The sequence below is a fragment of the Barbus barbus genome (assembly GCF_936440315.1).
Source record: "Barbus barbus genome assembly, chromosome: 20".
Classification (NCBI taxonomy): domain Eukaryota; kingdom Metazoa; phylum Chordata; class Actinopteri; order Cypriniformes; family Cyprinidae; genus Barbus; species Barbus barbus.
In genome coordinates this window covers 5,830,824-5,851,071 of record NC_136748.1, presented here as the reverse complement: position 1 = coordinate 5,851,071, position 20,248 = coordinate 5,830,824, and the positions used below count along the sequence as shown (strand labels likewise).

Genomic DNA, 20,248 nt, shown 5'->3' with positions numbered 1-20,248 from the left:
AAAGAGATGGACCAACGAGACAGAGCGGGTTTTACAAGCCTGTCTCGACCTTACTGACTGGAGTGTTTTTGAGGCTGCTGCAATCGCTCTGGACGAGCTCACAGAGACTGTCACTTCCTATATCAGTTTCTGTGAGGATATGTGCATTCCTACCAGGACAGCTCCGTCAGGCCAGAGAAGATGCTTACAGGAAGGGGGATAAAGTCTTGTATAAACAGGCCAAATACACACTGGAAAAGGAGATCAGAGTAGCAAAGAGGAATTATTCTGATAAGCTAAGGATCCAATTCTCTTCCAGTGACTCAGCATCAGTGTGGAAAGGTCTTAAAGAGATAACCAACTACAAGACATCATCCCCCAGCCCTGTGGAGAATTAACAACAGGCAGACAATCTGAATGAGTTCTACTGCAGATTTGAAAAAAAAACACCCCACACCCGCTCTGGACACCTCTCCACACAACCATTAACACCTCCAGCAACTCCCCTCTCCCACATATGTACAATTCAGATCAGGTGTGCCAGGTCTTTTGGAATGCAGTAAAGGAAAAAAGCACCAGGCCTGTCTGAAATCCTGTGCTGATCAGCTGGCCCCCCATCTTCACAAAGATCTTCAACAGATCACTGGAGCTGTGTGAAGTCCCTTCATGGCCTGTGGCTCTAACGTCTGTGGTCATGAAGTCATTTGAAAAACTGGTGTTGGCCCACCTGAAGGACTTCACTGGACCCTCGCTGGATCCTCTTCAGTTTGCCTACATAGCAAACAGAACCACATAGAACCGCTTGCGGAAAAGTTGTGAAATTTGGCACACTGATAGTGTTATGGGATCGTGGTTGTATAGAACATAAACAAAAGAGCAGGAGAACAAAGTAGCATCAACTCACATTAATCCATTTATTTAACATTAAACTCAGGCAAAGACAAAGAGAGAACTGAGGACTTATAAAGGAACAAGAACAAAAGAGCAAACAAGATGATTAATACAAAACAGGTGAATGGAATAAACGATGATTAACTAAACTAGGACAGGAAACCAACCAAAAAAGGACAAACAGAACTAAACTGAAACCAAACTCTGGCGGATCTGGGAGCTTGGAAGGCCATGGCGGATCTGGGAGCTTGGACGGCCATGGCAGATCTGGGAGCTTGGACGGCCATGGTGGATCTGGGAGCTTGGATGGCCATGGCAGATCCGGGGACACGGGGGGCCATGGCCTTATTCTTTCGGGCGGCCAAGGCGGCTCAAGGGGTTCCGTGGCCTTGGTTCTAGGCCCGGCCACACAGGCAGAGGGTATATGGCCCCCCAAAAAAAAATTATTGGGGAAGTTCCCCTCTGGGAGACATTGAGGAGGAGCGGGCTCTGTGGGGCGCTCTGGAGGAGCGGGCACTTGAGGGCGCTCTGGAGGAGCGGGCGCTTGGGCAGCGCGGAGCTGGACGGGACCAGCGGAGACACAGGAGGGCACTCTGGAAGCGCAGACACTTGAGGGCGCTCTGGAGGCGCGGAGCTGGACGGGACCAGCGGAGACATAGGAGACGCAAGAGGGCTGGACGGGACCAGCGGAGACGCAGGAGGGCTGGACGGGACCAGCAGAGACGCAGGAGAGCATTTGCGAGGAGCAGGCGCTTGAGGGCACTGGTGAGGAGCAGGCACTGGAGGGCATTTGTGAGGAGCAGGCAGTGGAGGGCACTTGCGAGGAGTAGACTCTTGAGGGCACTCAGGCAGCGCTAATTCCTGGGGGCTCTCGGGAAGCGCTAATTCCTGGGGGCGCTCTGTCAGCATAGGTACAGGAGGGACTGGCCCTGGAGAATCGGGCACTGGAGGGACTGGCTCTGGAGAAGCGAGCACTGGGGAATGCTTACTAGGAGCGGGTACTGGAAAGCGCTGGCGTGGAGCGGCTAGAGGAGGGCGCTGTTGAGGAGTGGGTTCTGGGGAGAGGACAGGAGCCAGGAAATCAGGGGGTATAGCCATGTGCATAAGCTCCAAATTAGGAACAGGCGGGTTTGGGAGAGCCATGGGCAGTGGTGTAACACTCTTCGCCACGGTCGACTGAACCATTAAAGCCGCGGGTGGCGGCATCATCATCTCCGCGGGCGGAACCATCATCGTCGCGGGCGGCAGAAGCAGACCGATGATCCCCGGACTTCCCTTGCAGGGAATCAAAATCAGCCGCCTCCTCATCTTCTGTAAGGGCCTGAGTTTCTGTTACGGGATCGTGGTTGTAGAGAACATAAACAAAAGACCAGGAGAACAAAGTAGCATTAACTCACATTAATCAATTTATTTAACATTAAACTCAGGCAAAGACAAAGGGAGAACTGAGAATTTATAAAGGAACAAGAACAAAAGAGCAAACGAGATGATTAATACAAAACAGGTGAATGGAATAAACGATGATTAACTAAACTAGGACAGGAAACCGACCAAATAAGGACAAACAGAACTAAAGTGAAACCAAACTGTGACATAGAGAACCAACTCAACATTAACCATAGCAAATTTGTAGTCTCTAACTCAAACTCTGTAGCGCCACCACTTGTCCAAAGTTTCACTCATGTTTATGCTAATAACTTTTCAACCGTAAGGCACAGAATGAAAATTTTTCTCTGAATCCTTGGCTCATGCCAAGTCGAATGAACACCAAAATTAAAAAAAAATGTAAGGTTTAGTTTTTTTGCTATTTTCAATTGTTCGTAAAACCTACTTCTTCGAACTCGTCCTAGACGGTTCATCCCATTTTCACCAAAATTGGCTCAGATCATCTACAGACCATGCTGGCCAAAAGTAATGGAATTCAAATCGATTAGTCAAACCGTTCAAGAAGGGTCTGGTTGCAGACATGGGCTTGCATTTTTTTGACTTGCACTCTCAGACACCTGCACTTCTATAAGTGACGTCACTTGCAGTCTTTTTAATTTTTTAATTTTATTTAATTAATTATTATTTTTTAAATTGAATCTCTCAACATTTTACACAAGTAGCCAGGTGGTGAATACAAGAAAAAAATTAACAATTACAATGTCACTTGCAATTGGCGCTTGCACTTTTCGCTACCTGCGACGTTACTTGCAATCCACACAAACCGTGCGTGTTACCAATGGAGACAAGACACTGTGGTGGTTAAACGATTAAAACTTTTTGGTTCCTTGCCGCTGTCACCTCTGGTTTGCTCAGTTGGGGACACTTAATTTCTAGTGATTATCGTCAATTTGATTTCACAGATACTATTTAAACTAAACTGATCTAGACAATGACATCTCTGAACTCAATAATGAAATGCCTTAACTGACAATTGAGTGTAATCTTATTTTTATACATTACTGACACTCTATCCTCCAATTTGATACTGTTAAGTAAGTTGACACAATCTGTATTGTTAAAAGCGCTATATAAATAAAGATGACTTGACTTGAAAACTAATTTAATGTCATATCATACAGGGTCCTGCAAGTCATCTTTAAGAGAAAAAGGCAAGACCCGCAAATCCGCGGTCAAAGCAGAATATGAATATGAACGCTGTTTCTCATTAAGCGCTTTTAAACCTCCTGTAGAAAATCATAAACACTTAATATGGCTTAATGTGTTAAGTGCTATTAAAAGATCAAATTCAATATACAGTTTATTAATAAAATGTAGGCTATACGTATATAGTGTTTTCCTCCCATACTGCAAAACGTGCCATAATATGGCATAACGGACTATAATTATAAAGACCAAACTCAATATGCTCCTCTTCATTATTAAAACAGCCTAATTAATATGTAGCCTACAGATAAGCAGGTGAGCCCAGAATAAATGCAACGCACAAAGTTTTGCGTTTACCCATTGAGAATAAAATGTCTACAGCCCTTTTGTATCATTGTCTTTGTCCATTAAGCTACATTACTGTTTTATTTATAATGATTTTCTACAGGAGGAAAATGTTTAATGTGCAACTTAACGCATTGCGTTCTGGGCTCGTCTGCTTGGCTGCACGGAGTTGGTCCTTTAATATCATTTAATGCATTTCTTAATGCGCGTTCATATGGTCTGGATAGATTGCATCAACAATAAGAAATAGCCTACTGAATTTGGTCTTTATCATCTTAGTCCGATATAATGCCACATTAAGTGTTTTGCTGTATGGGAGGAAAAGTGAAAGTTTGCTCGTTGTGTTCAAGTACATATGCTTGCCTTGTAGTACATTAAATTAAAAAACTATATATCGAATTTGATATTTTAATAGCACTATCAGCCATATTAAGTGTTTATTGTTTTCTACTGGAGGTTTTAAAATCACTTTATGGGAGACATTGCGCATTGCGTTCATATTCTGTTCATATTCATGTTCATGATTTGCGGGTCTTGTATTTTTCTCTTACAGATGACTTGCAGGACCCTGTATGATATGATATTAAATGATTTTGAATCGTTTAACCACCACAGTGTCTTGTCTCCATTGGCAACACGCACGGTTTGTGTGGATTGCAAGTGACGTTGCAGGTAGCGAAAAGTGTAAGCGGCGATTGCAAGTGACATTGTAATTTAGTTTCTTTTTGTTGTCTTCATCACCACATTTTACACCTTGTGATAAATGTGATCATATCACCTTGTGTAAAATGTTGAGAGATTCAATTTAAAAATGATTAATAAAAACAATAAAATAAAAAATAAGACTGCAAGTGACATCACTTGCGGAAGTGCAGGTGTCTGAGAGTGCAAGTCTGAAAATGCAAGTGCATGTCTGCAGCCAGACCCTATTGAACCGTTCTCGAATAACGTGCAAACAAATTCTACGAAAAGCACGCAATATGGATCTGAGGCTATATCTGTGCAACGGTTTGGCGTATTGAGACCAAATTTGGTTTGTGTTATGACAAGCATGACCTGAGACAACCTGCCGTGTTTTGACGCTGTGCCACCTAGTGGTCAGGAGATATGAAAATGCATATTTATAACTTGTGAATGGTTTGGCCAAAAATCACAAAACTGGTCTCTTTGGATTCGGTGCAGCATGCCAAGTCCAACCATACTCAATTTTCCCATGTCAGCCATTTTGGGCGTCGGCCATTTTGAATTTTTTTATGTTTTTTATGCTATGTTTAAATGTGCTATATAAATAAAATTTACTTACTTACTAGATGGAACAGGGTCTAAAATACAGGTTGTTGGTTTAGATGCTTTAACAAATTTATACAATTCTTCATTTCCAATAGAAGAAAATTAGTGGAATTGTTCCTCAGGGGACATGGATATTAAAATCACCATTAATTAGGACTTTATCTGCAGCCAGCTCTACCTCAGATTGAAAATCAGCAAATTCTTTAATAAAGTCTGTATGGTGCCCTGGTGGCCTGTATACAGTAACCAGTACAAACATCGCAGGTGATTTATCATTAACACTTGTTTATTGGGATAACATTATATGAAGCACCATTACTTTGAACGAATTATACTTGAAACCCGACCTCTGAGAAATACTGAAAATATTGCTATAAATCATGTTTGTAACTGTAATCTTGGGGGGTAGACTCGTTTAAAGTAATGTAGTCATCTGGTTTTAGCCAGGTCTCTGTCAAACAAAACAAAACATCTAGTTTATGGTCAGTGATCATATCATTTACAACATGCTTTTGTAGAAAGGGATCTAATATTCAATAAGCCAAGCTTTATCATTTGTTTATCTATATTATATCTGTTTTTTATTTGTTGAACATCAATTAAATTCTTACTCGTACTTTGGTTTGGATGTTTTCTGTATTTTCTAGTTCGGGGAGCAGACACATTCTCTACAGTATAGTGTGATATCTAGGTGAAAGAGTCTCTTTGTGCTGAGAATTAACTGACTTATGTGACGTGAGGCAGCTAGCAGACGGCTTTCCTGACCTGGGCCCCAGTTTGTGAAGTACGAACTCTAAGACTATGTGCCATTTTTCTAGAGACAAGAGCGGCACCACCCCAAGAGGGATGAAGACCATCTCTTTTCATCAGGTCAGGTCTGCCCCAAAAATTCTTCCAATTGTCTATGAAACCTATGTTGAAACCTATGAATCTCATGTCTGATATGTATCTCATGGGAGCAGACCAGAGCATATTACAGTGTCTGACATCGTACTTGCAAGTTCACACACCTCTTTAACATTATATTTAGTGGTCTCTCACTGGCAAAGTCGAACATCATTAGCGCCGACGTGAATAACAATATTACTGAATTTACGTTTAGCATTAGCCAGCACTTTCAGGCGCTCTGGCTCCCGGTAAACATTGGACTATGGTGGCTGGTGTCTCTATTTTCACGTTCCGTACAATAGAATCGGCAATAACTCGAGCACTTTCATCTATATAACTATACATCTATATATTTTCATCAATAACTTCGTGCACTCTGTTTTTATAAACATTAAACAAGACTGACACACACACAGAGAGTGCTTGCTTGTTTCACATGCGCTTTTAAGCTTTCTGGTCTCTATATCACCCCGCCCATGAGGTCTTTCCATTCCACTGGACTGATTTCACATATGATTCAGAGCGTGGTCACGCAGACGCGTTCCCAAAGCGTTCAACTCAGCGTGAGTTATTGAAGGGGAACTGAAGCTACAGGCTTCAGCTTTATTTATTCCAAAACAGAAGTCACTTAAAATGTTATTTGTAGCCTATATTTTAATTTCATTTCATCATTCTACAGTAAATTTAGCCTATTCAAGACACTGTGAGAGCGAAGCAGCTTGTGGACTTGTATGCATAGCAGCATTGCGGGTGGTGAAGACCTTGTGATGCCAGCTGCTCGAGTCAATGTCAGTGATGGATATTCCTCACTGGACACCACCAGTGAGATGGGTCCAGTGACCAGGTTGGTACTGGCAGATGATGAAGTCCAAAGTTTGGATGGAAGTAACACAAACACACAATCAATATTAGTCAAGTCAATATTATTTGTATAGCGCTTTTAACAATGCAAATTGTGTCAAAGCAGCTTGACATCGGCTTGATATAAAGCTGGGTGGCTTTATATCAGCTTTACAGTATTTAAATAGTTTGTCAAAATAGTGTCATTGTCCTCTGGCCAGACAAAATCAGCATTTTAAATCTAGGCTAAAGCAGAATCAGATTGTGCAAAGAACTCATCTGGTTCCTGTGGTCTTGTCCCGATGGTCGTCTTGGAGACAGGGTCTTCACTGGGGATCAGTCTCTGGGGCTCATCTAGGTGTCCAGGAATACAAGATGTGTATTGTACGTGTAAAAAACAGAGCTGTTGACAAGTTCATCTGTAGCAAATTGTGCCCTACCTACAACCTTTATAATGTGATATAATGATTCGTTAGAGCATGCCAACATTTTAACAAAGTGGGTGGAATTTTTAGACCATGAAAATGTATTTAAATTTCTTTGAGATTTTGTATACCTGCAGGGCTGCCAGATCCTATTCCTGGAATTCTATCTTCTTACAGAGTTCAGTTCCAACCATGCTTGAACACACTTGCCAGGCATTCCTGAATATCTTAATTAGCTGGATCAGTTGTATTTGTTTTGGGGTGGAGCTGTTTTTTCTTCTTCTTCTTTTAACGTACTGTAGATCTCCAGGAACAGGACTGGGCACTTCTGGAGTGTGCAGTAACATTGTTTGAAAATTTCCATTAGATGTATATAAATCTATATTTTAAGAAAAAAAAATATTAATTTAATGTTTCCAAAATAATTCTTATTCTATAAAAAGTAAATAAAATGACACTTAAGTGCCAAAACCATTTTATTTTGCTATAGGCTATCATTTATTTCAGTGCAATACCCAATGTGCCTTCATAGGTTTCAGTTCGATTTGACATGTGGCTGCAGTACAAAGCCACGGGCGGACGTCGCCTTTCACTTCAATCCCCGCTTCAGCAGCTCTCCACAGATTGTGTGCAACTCATTACAACATGAAAACTGGGGAAGAGAGGAAAATATTGACCGTATGCCTTTTAAACAAGGAGCATCTTTTGAGACCATAATCTTGGTTCTTTGTGATGTTTTCAAAGTGAGTGTAAAGCATCACATCACAGGTAGCGACAAACCTGGTTAACAGCCCTCGGCCTGTCTGCTTTAAAGGGGTGGTTGATTGCGATTTTCACTTTTTACACACACAGTTAGTGTGTAATGTAATGTTGCACAGGTTCTGCACGATCCTCTTCACTAATATCCTCTGCGTCTCAATCGGGCTCAAATTGATAAGCAATATAGACGACGCCATTGTTTACAATACAACCGGAGCACATGCCGCTGAGCTGAGGGGTAGGATGTTCAGACGCGCACTAGAGGCGGTTTAGCCAATCACAACGCACTGGACCAGCTAACCAATCTGAGCCCATTGCTTATTTCTGAGGGAGGGGCTTCATAAAAGCAGGAAATAATCAGTGCGTTTATCAGAGAAGGGACAGAGCGGTGTGGAATAAAGGTAAATTATGTGAAAAATAATGTTTTTTTAAAAACAAAGGATTAACACGTTAAACTGCACCCCATAAACAGAATCAAGCCTAGAAAAAGAAAAAGAAAAGTCAACCACACCTTTAAAGCATTTTAACCCACATATTAATTATTATTAGTAGTAGTAGTTGTAATACAAGTACTTTCAGAGAAAATGTTATGATTTGTCAAGTGACAGGAATTTGACTCATTTACTTTTGTAGGTAGCAGTTAATGGTGTTCACATTTTGGAGTTCAAACACAGAATTCCTCTTGAGTTGGTCAACACATTTTCAGTCTCTGGAAAAGTAGAGCTGCATGCCATTGGCTTTATCCCTGAATCAGTAAGTGACACACTACTAGTTGGTATGTACTGTTAGTATAATAATCATCACCTGTGAAATAGCACAAATTAAGTATGGGAATGATGTAGAGCAGTGTTTCCCAACCACTGTGCCGCGGCACACTAGTGTGCCATGACAGGTTGTCGGGTGTGCCGTGGAAAATTCCAAAAACTTCCTTATCTCTATTATATTTTGTTATTATTTTAAATCAGTGCTATTGGTAATTATGTCGGTTTGTAGGTTTTACAAATATTTAACCAATGAAAAGTATTCAAAAGAGCTTGTGACTAAACCTTGTAACGTCATTGGATCCTCAAATTGTCAGTTAAACCTCATAACTCCACCCCCGTGCTGCGCAGTTTGAAGACAGACGTCTACTTCTTTGCAATGCAAGGGTAAATAAAGAACTGATGTTTGAATAAGTACAGCGTTTTCTTTACTCAAGATATGCTGTCTATAAAGGTTAATGTTTTTGTGTGTACAAAGAGCAGAGAAGAGCATTAGCATTTGAAGTCTAGTTGTAGCCAGTACACTTTTGTAGGCTACCTTTTAAATATCATAGCTGTTCATCTTTTATATCGTGAGATTTTTGCTAAATGTATTAACAACAAGAGAAAATGAGCGCCCATATAGCTACAATAAACTTTATTACCTGCAAACTGGTGAAAACGTGATGCTATCAATTTACTGCCTCAGAGGCGGCCGTTCTAATGATGAACAAAACACAGATCTCTGTCACTTGATCGTTAAAAACCTCATTAACTTGTTTTGAGTATGATTTTCAGAAATTAAGTGAAATTGTCTGATCATATTTAAAGCCAAAATACCAACTCTGGTGACGCAATGTATAATTATTATTTTTATTTAATTTTTTTGTAATGCTTAGTGGTGTGCCGTGGGATTTTTTACATATCAAAACTGTGCCGTGGCAGAAAAAAGGTTGGGAAACACTGATGTAGAGACCAAAATGATATACATCTATACACACACGTGGACAACATTGTTGTTACCCTTCCATTAAAGAAAGAAAAACCCACAATGGTCACTAGGGGTGTAACGATATCACAAACCGAACTGAAAGATCGCGATACACCACCCACGATACGAATCGCGGAACTCTCATGGCATACCGCGGTACTCTCACGCCCCCTGCTTCCCATTGTTGAGGTTAATGGCACTTATCGCTAACTAACTAATAATTTAAACTAATTTTTCTTTGCTTACATTTGATTAAATTGTATTAGTAACGACTAATAAGAGCTTTTTAAATTTTGTTCTAAATATTCTAAAGTTACTGTTTTCCAAGTGCATGTCATTTCACATGACTTGGGAGTGAGCGTCTCACTCGGTTGCTAGTATATGCAGGATGGCTGCTTCACATAGTGAAATTGCAGATCCCCCGGATACATTTAAGTCTCCTGTGTGGGAACACTTTGGTTTTCCAGTGGAGTACAGGAATGGAATTTGTGTCGTAGACAAAGCGCACACAATCTGTCGTAACTGTTTCACAAAACTCTCTTATACGACAGGAAACACATCTCATGGTGCGTTCACACCAGACGCGAATGAAGCGTTAAGCGTGAGTGATTTACATGTTAAGTCAATGCAAAGACGCGATTAGACATCCTGTGGCGCGATTCGCCCGAATGAGCCGACCGCATTTCAGTCAGAATGTGCTGCATGGTGTTTTTGAAAAAGAACTTAAAACTTAATTGAACTTCCAAATGTTTCTTAGAGTGGACAAGCCAGTGTTTATTTTTGACTAGAGTACATTGGAGTTTATTCATTTCATTTTAGTTTACTTTAGATAAGCTGACTTCACAAAAGAGACAAATGTTTATTTCTGACTACCTACATTGGAGTTTTTACCTACATCTACCTACATCTCATTTTAGTTTACTCTGTTAAGCTGGCTGCACTAAAGAGAGAAATGTTTTATTCTGACTAGTCTACATTGGAGGAATTTATTTCATTTTTGTTTACTCCGGTATGCTGACTGCACTAAAAATGTGAAGCCAAAGTTAATAAAGAAAAAGTTAAGTCAAGTTATTGTTATGATTGAGTTAAGTGAATCTATTGTTCCTTAGCATTGCTGGTAAGATGACATGAACCCTACCCCCACAGCAAACCGAACCGTAGCGCCAAAACCGTTAACCGAACCGAACCGTGACGCTGGTGTATCGTTATACCCCTAATGGTCACTAAAATTACATGAAACTGACAAAAGTAATAATAAATAAAATTTACTGAAATGTAACTAATGAAAATCAGACATTGCTTTGGAATTGTGGTTCAACAGAAGCATTACAAAAAATTAATGTAAGTAATGAAACTGGCCTGAACAAATATGATAGTACCCTTAACTTAATATTTTGTTGCACAACCTTTTGAGGCAATCACTGCAATCAAGTGATTTCTTTAACTCTTTTGGTTCATTTCCATAAGAAAGAAAAATCAAAAGAGAGATCTCTTTGAGAGGTAACTTTAAGATCGAATGGAGATTTTGAGTCTCCTGCTTCTCAAACTTGTCTCCTGAGATAAAAAAAAAAAAACTCTCTCACAATGGTCTCCTTTGAAGCTTTTATAGAGATCTCAACAACATCACGCACTGTGCTCAGATATTTCTCCTAATCTAAAGACTCTAGTGGTCTCATATTTGTCTCCTTTAAAATTTCAGAAGAGATCTCAACAGCATCGCACACTGTGCACAGATTTTCTCCTTAGCTAGACACTCTGGATCTCTCACATTTGTCTCCTTTAAAGCTTTAGAAGAGATCTCAACAAAATCACACTGTGCTCAGCTGTTTCTCCTTAGCTAAAGACTCCTCAAAAGTTTAGATTAGAGATCTCAACAACATCACACACTATGCTTAGATTTTTCTCTTTAGATAAATAATCTGGGGGTCTCCTACAAAGCTTTAGAAGAGATCTCAACAACTTTACAAAGTGTCCATCAAGTCAAGTACTTGAAAGGCACTAAATAAAGGGGGAAAATCATAAATTCTGAGTTAAAGGCTATATTGAGAGAGAAATTATGCAGAAATAAGGCTTATGTTACTTTTGATAAGACAATGTTTATGTACTTGGCCACATAATTTGTTGGAAATAGTAATTTACCGGATGCCTTAATCAAAACTGATTTACAGAAAATGTAACCCTGGAGCTTTCTTTGCTGAAAGGCACATAAATGCTTATGACTCATTCTTGATTAATAATTGACCAATTCGATAATTAATGCATGTTAAATGGTTAATGTTTGAGCTCATATTGAGGCATTTGACTTGGTGCACACTTTCCCATAGGAAAGATAAATCAAAAGTGAGATCTCGTTAACATCTCAAATATTTCTCCAAGACAGAAATGAGGTTACTTTAAGATTGAATGGAGATTTTTGATTGAGTCTCCTGCTTCTCAAACTTGTCTCCTGAGACAAAAACTCCAACATTCTCACAATGGTCTCTTTTAAAGCTTTAAAAAAAGATCTCAACACAATCACACACTGTGCTCAGATTTTTCTCCTTGACTAAAGACTCTGGTGGTCTCATATTTGTCTCCTTTAAAGTTTAAGAAGAGATCTCAACAGCATCACGCACAGTGCTCAGATATTTCTCCTTAGCTAAAGACCCAGAGTCTTTCAGAATCTCTCACATGTATCCAGTGGTGGAAAGAGTACTAAGAAATTGTACTTAAGTAAAAGTATTGCTAATTAAGGAATAATTTACTTGAGTACAAGTAAAAGTACTGAAAAATAATTTGACTCAAGTAAGAGTAAAAAAGTAGCTTGCTGAAAAAGCACTTTACTATTATTTTTCCATTTTTACCCAAAACGAGGCCATGTGAGCATTACGGAGCATTAAACACTCTCATGTACTATATGTCCTATAATGTCTGTTTCACAAGTGAGACTCGTAGAAGTATTAAACTTATCATATTCCAGAAAATCCCTTATATGGACAAATGCATCAGATATCACTACAGCTGAATAACAGGCAGACAGAGATGCTATGACTGATAAAACATGGAAGACAATACACACACAATAGCAATGCAATGCTAAATGACATACAGTAGCTTGTATCACAGTATAGAATTTTATAAAAATATTTTATGTCTCACTGTGATAAGAGGCAACATGGAACCACAAAAGCTAATTGTTTCAAACATGACTGATGTTATATAGTAATTGTGGAGCAAAACATGTCTCGTAAATTGTCATGTTTTAACGCTATGCTAAGCAAACATACTAGCTATCCCTGTTGCCTGGATCAACTGTTTTATAGCTAATTTTGAAAAGTACATTCACGTATTCACGCAACATTATGTGGTTATTTTTAAGAAGGGCAAAAGCAAAGAAGGGTAAGTGAGAGGTTTTTCAAAGAAATGAGGGTTTAAAACAGTTTGCACTTTGTATGAACCATTTGAGCAGAAGACGACTGGTGCGCTGTTTTCTGCACACATAGGGGCGTAGCCATCATTTCAGAAGTGAGGGAGACAGAAATGTAAACCCTTTATTTTTATATATATATATATATATATATATATATATATATATATATATATATATATATATATATATATATATATATATATATATATACATACATACACATATACAGTATATATTTTATATATTTTCCTAATGACAATTTTGTGATTGGTTTATACAACCACATAATAAGGCATAGATAAGGAATAGGTTCTATACTGTAATAAATGTTATGTCAATTAGCACTGCATTATTCATATACATTGTTTATTTATTACCTGAAAAAGACTTGAAATTATCTTCTTTTTTTTTTTAACCTTTGTCCATATTGGGATTTCCTGCAGGTCATAAGTTATTAGCTTCTACAAGGCTGTTTTGGACATTCTGCACGAGAGCGTCCTCCGGCTTTGAGTATGAGTGAAATATACACTGCATGAGAGAGTTCAGTGCTCCATAATGTTCACATCGTCTCGTTTTGGATATGAATAAATCCTCTGGTCATACATAGACTATCTTCTTACCTGGAGTCCGAGTCAAGTCTGAAGTCTATAAAAAACAAGCCAAGACATTTCTTTCCATAAATCCTGTGCATAATCACATTCAAAAAATAAGTGTGATATTGTTTCCAAATTAGAATTACAGAATGTGCATTGTGAAGAGATATCCAACTTAAATTTTGAAAGTAGAGAATTACAGGGATAGTACATATGAAGAATTTTATAGTGAAGTTCTTTTATCTTGTTAGGTAACTGAAACTTGTTAATACCAGCCCAAATTTTAATAGTAGTAAGAAAAGGGAAATTTAGTTTCCACTTATAAAATGCTTTAGGATTAGAACTAAATTTCTTAATAAGTGTTTTTCTAATCCAGAAATTGTTACATTTAATATTACAAAGCTCCAGACCTCCAATCAATTTTTGGGGGATTTCACATTTTAAAGAACTGTAACAATTTGCCCTAACCAAATGTAACAATGTGGGTGAAATGGAATTAATTACCCATTCAAACACTCTAGGTGAGATTTCCAAAGAGTTCTGAAAATTCTGAATAAGAATAGAAGTTGCCATCCATTTTTAACAAATCTAAAACAAAAATTACACCTTTGTCAAACCAGTTTTTCATAAAGACAGATTTTTTTCCATGCAGCACATTCTGATTATTCCATAGAATACATCTATGAGGGGAAAAATTGTGACAGAAGGCAAGCTTACAAGCGTCCAGAGCTTGCTTATGAAAATTAGAGAGCTTAACTGGGAGTTTATTGCAACTACAATCGCAAGCTAATAAAAAATTTAAACCTCCGCATTTTTCAAAGATCAATTTAGGAATATAAAACCATAACAAATTAGGGTCAGCATTCAGGCAATGTTTAATCCAACCAATTTTAAAAACTTGATTGAGAGTACTAAAGTCCAAAGCATTCACACCTCCCTCCAAAGTATTTCTAATCAGTGTCTTCCTTTTAACATATTCAGTTTTATTTTTCCACAAAAATTTAAATAACATAGAGTGAATAGATGAGCATGTTTTTCGGTCAACATATAAAGACAAAGCTGGGTAAACAATCCTAGAAATACCTTCTGCTTTAGATATCAAAACACGACCATAAATGGTTAAGTTTCTTTGTAACCAACAATTGAAAATATTCTTAGATTTTTGTATCTGTTGCGAGAAATTATCTACAATTCTATCAGTCTGAGATTTACTCATTAAAATACCTAAATATCTTACAGAATTTTTGACCTCAATACCTTCTATTTGATCTTTGTCCAGACTGTGAACAGGCATAATTCCATTCTTATTTCGATTGACTGAGAGACCAGAAGCATTAGAAAATAAATTCAAAGCATCCAAAATAACAGAAAACTGCTTCTCATCTTTTAAAAACAGACAGGTGTCATCCGTCAGTTGACTAATTAGAAAAGTATTTTCCGGTACTAGAATATTAATTTATACTTCTGCGTCGTCGTCCGCGCCGACGTGCAGTACACATGCGGACCGCTAGTCTGCAGTATCCACGGGCATGTTGCTTGTGAACCCGCAGTACCACGGCAAAAGAAGAAGAAGAAGCGGCTCGACAGAGAACGGGGCTGTATCTGAAATCGCCCCCTATACCCTCATTCACTATTCCCTACATTAGTCCACTCATACAGTTCACTTGAAGGAGTGAATGAAAACGAGTGAGTGAATTCGGACACTGAGTGCACCGGAAGGACTGCCGCTTTTGCATAGTTTGCTTGCTGTTAAATAATCATTTGATTAGGGCAGCTCCAATAGTAAGATTGAAGGATATATCTTGAACTCTGTCACGGAAATTATGTATAAACTCTAATAGTGTGTTGTATTACGCCGTGGACGAGTGCTTCTAAAATCAATGAATGGATGATTCAGCTGCGGGCGCCATCTTCTAGTGAGACACGGTAATTGACTCGGCGCGCGACTCTCGCAGTGCATTCTGGGGATTCTCTAGCCGTTGAGTGTTCATCGGTTGTACACTCGTTTTTACGGTGCATTGTGGGATTGAAGTAGTGCACTCGAGAACATCCACTATGGTTTCAAACACCACTTAAAATGGCTGTCACTTCAAATAGTGCACTATTTGAGGGTGTAGGGGCCGATTTCGGATACAGCCCGAGTGTGTCTCACTCGTACTGGAATGTGAAGCTTTGATCGCCCCCTGGTGGCTGGCTGCAGTACAGGTCATAAACTCCGCCCTGTCCATGTAAATGAATGGGACTTGAGTCATAACAAAAAAATTTGTTACACTTCCAATATAATTTTCCAAAATATGATTTTGGTCATTTAAGGTAGTTGTTATCACGCTGATATATGTTCAATTGTTCGTTTTGGTGATAAGTTTGATTTTAGCTAGTAATTTGATGCCATAAAAACAGGGCGTGTCATTATGGTTGATTGGGTCTGCGGGAGTTTGGGCGGGAGTTTGATTCCGCGGCTCCACCTCACGACTCTACTGCGCAGACTCGGGCTCCAAACGAATCTCTACTGTGCAGACTCGGGCTCCAAATGACATCATTTACTCACGATGGCAGCGGCCATACTGAGATGTTTTGGCTTCACTTTTCTATAATGGAAGGAAGCAGCATCTTTTTTTACAGTCTATGTCGGAGAAGCACAGCCGTGACGGCGGCAAGCATAAAATCATTAACCTGTTAACCTTCGCCCCTCATTTTGGGCCTCACAGGTGAAAATAACCTACCTAAATTAAAATGGTTCCTGGCAAAGTGTGCTACACAAACAAACTAGGTATCTTTGGAAAGAAGGCACTCTAGGCTTTACTATCCATCATCCAGAGTTGATAATGCTCAAAAAGATAAAAAGTTATAGACACTGACGTGCCTTGAAAAATATTTTTCCACACTTAAAGTTTTTTTATTTCATATACAAATACATGAAATAAGTCCTGGAGCAATCCAGAAAAGTAATGGATTGAATGCCACATGTCTCATGAGTTTATATTTCAAATTTGAAGAAGATACCATGAAAAATTAGATTCCTGCGATATTCCCCCTGTTTGAGGAAAAATAACCACCAAATGTATTGCAGAATTATACAAACTATTTTAGTCATTACACATATTCCTGCATAGTTTTTCAATTATAAAATAATAGACAGAATTTTAGACATCATATAAGGGATTTATTTGAGCACTAAAAAATACAAAAATAATTATTTGAGTAATAAAAAAGGAAAAAAATTGCTTTGTATATAGTATTATATTCTGATTCCCAGACATGAAGTGATATTGGCAGACATGGTCATATAGTCAGTAATCACACGCTGATGTGCGTCCATACAGATGATAATCATACAGATGGGCCATATAATCAATAATAGCTGCTCATTGAATCACAATGATAGCCATCATAGAGTCGGTAATAAACATGCTGATGTGCGTCCATACATATGATAATCATGCAGATACGGCCACATTCCCCACACAATACATACACACACATATAAAAAATGTTGAAGAAAAAAAAAAAAAAAAAAATTATGTAAAAAGCAAATCGCTAAGTTACGCCCCGCTCAGATGACAGCTGCGTCACAGCGTTTTCTGATACTTTATTTTCCGTGGACGGTCTCATTCTGTTTGTAAAACTGTATGCTACAGCACCGTGTTGTTTTTTTACCTACCATGTTTTTGAGCGTAATTTATTCCATAACAGACGCGAACAATAACTCTCCCGAAGAAATTAAATGTAAACAAAGGAATATTCATCCTTATTACAGCGTTATTGTTTCGCTGGGATGTTGTTCTGTGGACCCTTACCTCTCTAACTAAACTGGGATTTCAGCAGTGGAATACGTTTTTGGCTCGTTATTACAATGATAATGGTACGTACTGCTTTTTTATTCTGCATGTTTTGATGTGCATGTTCTGCTTACACAAATGTAGCAAATACATTCCTTATAAGCTTTCCATCGAAAAACAGCGATCTGTCGTCGATGCTTGAGGCTTAGACCTTCAGAATGATATATAGTTTGTCAAGATTAAAATTGTCCCGTTTCATTTATTCGATTAGAAAACAATGACACATGCAAACAAAGAGCGTTCAGTGCGCCGTCACCCTGGCAAAGGTTAACAGGTTAAACTTTTTGACTCGAAGGCCACATCAAGTTTTCCACATTAAGTGAGGGGCCGCATAATGTGTTTATGACAAATTAAGCTTAGATTTTTTTTTTCTTCTAAATTGACACTCACTTACTACTGTACTATGTATACTTCTACATACATGGCAGTTCTATTCTTGTACCATCTCTACCTATATTTATGAGCGCTTTATGACACACAGATGAATTTCATTGGTGTACAAGTCGACTAATGTATAAGACACATATTATAATTTCAATCAGAAATAATGTAAAATAAACTAAATGTTTACAAACATTAGAAACATGTATTTATATTCCCAACACTCCACAAAAAATCCTGTAAATTTAGCAGTGTTCAGAATAGAAAAAAGAACGTAAATATAAGTAAACAACAAACACAAATTATAGTGGCATTCACCATAAATGTATATTATAAACGCCCAGCCTAAATATTTAAAGCGAAACTTAAACGAGCGGCGTGGTTCCTGGAAAATGCACAATACAAACTCACTTGCCTTTTCTCATTCATCACCAATCCTAATGTGCACGCTTTGTGCTTGACCTTGATTGCTTTATAAAAGTCGCCTTAGAAATTGCAGCACGTTTCAGATGAAAAAACGTACTCGGTTACTATCGTAACCTCGGTTCCCTGAGATACGGAACGAGTACTGCGTCTTGCTAAAGACGCTATGGGAAAAAGCCTTTTTTCTCCTTTACTGAAGCCTTATTCAATCACGCAGTGAAACTGCACGATCATTGGTTTGTGCAGTGTGATAAAACGAACCAATGTGTCGGCAGCGGAGCTGCACGAGCCTATGGCGACGGAGCCCGCCAGATCCCGCCAGAATGGGCGGGGTTATCTGGCTATATAATCAGCCGTCTCGCCATAGGATCCTCAGGTTTACTTCGACTGAAGCGACGACTGAGTCGTGCAGCTACCTGGCACGGCAAAGTACGCAGTACTCGTTCCGTATCTCAGGGAACCGAGGTTACGATAGTAACCGAGTACGTTCCCTATCGATACTCCACTCGTACTGCGTCTTGCTAAAGACGCTATGGGAACACAATTCAATCACGCCGTGCTATGGTAGAGGAACGACTGTGTAAAATACCTCCATAAGCATTACATGCTCAGAGGGAAGTATAATAGTATACTCGGGCTAAAGCGAGCTGAGCTCATAGAGGTCACGCTCGGCCCGGGTCATTCCATGTATTCCTCGCATACTCAGCACTTTCAGGGCTGAGATATGTAAGGAACCCATCAGAGAGCTTGAGTGCCCATGCAGTCAAGAGATCTCCGTTAGGGATGTTCCCACAACATAAGTCATACTCATCTAAGCAGATAGGACCTTGGCCTGTAAGGTCGGTACATCCAACTTATAAAACTTTGCAAATGTGGACGGCAAGGCCCAGCCGGCCGCCACACAAATGTCAGTAATGGACACACCGCTAGACCAGGCCCACGACGAGGCAATGCCTCTAGTCGAATGGGCTCGTACTCCAATGGGGCATTGAAGGCCCAAGGAAGAGTAAGCCAGCGTAACGGCATCCACTATCCACTTAGAGAGTCTCTGCTTCGTGACCGGAAGCCCCTTGGCGCGGTTACCGAAGCTAACAAAGAGCTGTTCCGTGCGCCTGAAGGAGGCGGAACGCTCAAAGTAGATCCGTAGGGCTCTAACAGGGCATAACAGAATGAACTCCCGGTCCTCCTCAGAGGGAGGAAGCGCGGAGAGTGTGATGACCTGAGCTCTGAACGGAGTGGAAAGTACCTTAGGTACGTATCCATGCCTTGGTTTTAGGATGACCTTGGAGTCGTTTGGCCCAAATTCCAGGCAGGCAGGGCTCACAGAGAGCGCCTGCAGGTCTCCTACTCGCTTGACTGACGCTAGTGCTAGTAGCAAAGCAGTCTTCAGCGACAGCGACCGAAGGTTCGTAGACTGGAGCGGCTCAAAAGGAGGGCCCCTCAGGGCCCTCAGCACAGTGGGTAAGTCCCACGTAGGGACAGTAAGGGGCCGAGGCGGATTCAGCCTCTTGGCACCCCTTAGAAAGCGGACGATAACATTGTCCCTGCCCACTGATTGGCCCGCGATAGGGGCGTGGAAGGCCGCTATAGCCGATACGAACACCCTGAGTGTGGAGGGAGAGCGTCCTTTATCCAGCAGTTCCTGCAGGAAGGACAGAATCACCGCCAACTCAGATGTAGGGGGGTCCTCACCGCGGTTTAGACTCCATTCGGAGAAAACCGCCCATTTAAGGGCATAGAGGCGTCTCGTAGACGGGGCTCTAGCCTCAGAAATGGTATTTAGCACTCGCTCTGGGAGGCTGGTAGGCTCCCGTTGAGCGGCCAGAGGTGAAGCGCCCACAGTTCGGGACGAGGGTGCCACAA

The 20,248-nt window shown here is 39.9% G+C and overlaps 1 protein-coding gene across 1 annotated transcript in view; it reads left to right on the top strand.

Annotated features, from left to right (window-relative positions):
* Nucleotides 1-20,248, top strand: part of lgals8b (galectin 8b) — a 78,236-nt gene that overhangs the window by 17,873 nt on the left and 40,115 nt on the right. The window contains exons 3-4 of the mRNA XM_079442759.1: nt 7,783-7,993; nt 8,643-8,762. Of these exons, the coding sequence (XP_079298885.1) occupies nt 7,783-7,993; nt 8,643-8,762 (331 nt within the window). The remainder of the gene's footprint in view (nt 1-7,782; nt 7,994-8,642; nt 8,763-20,248) is intronic.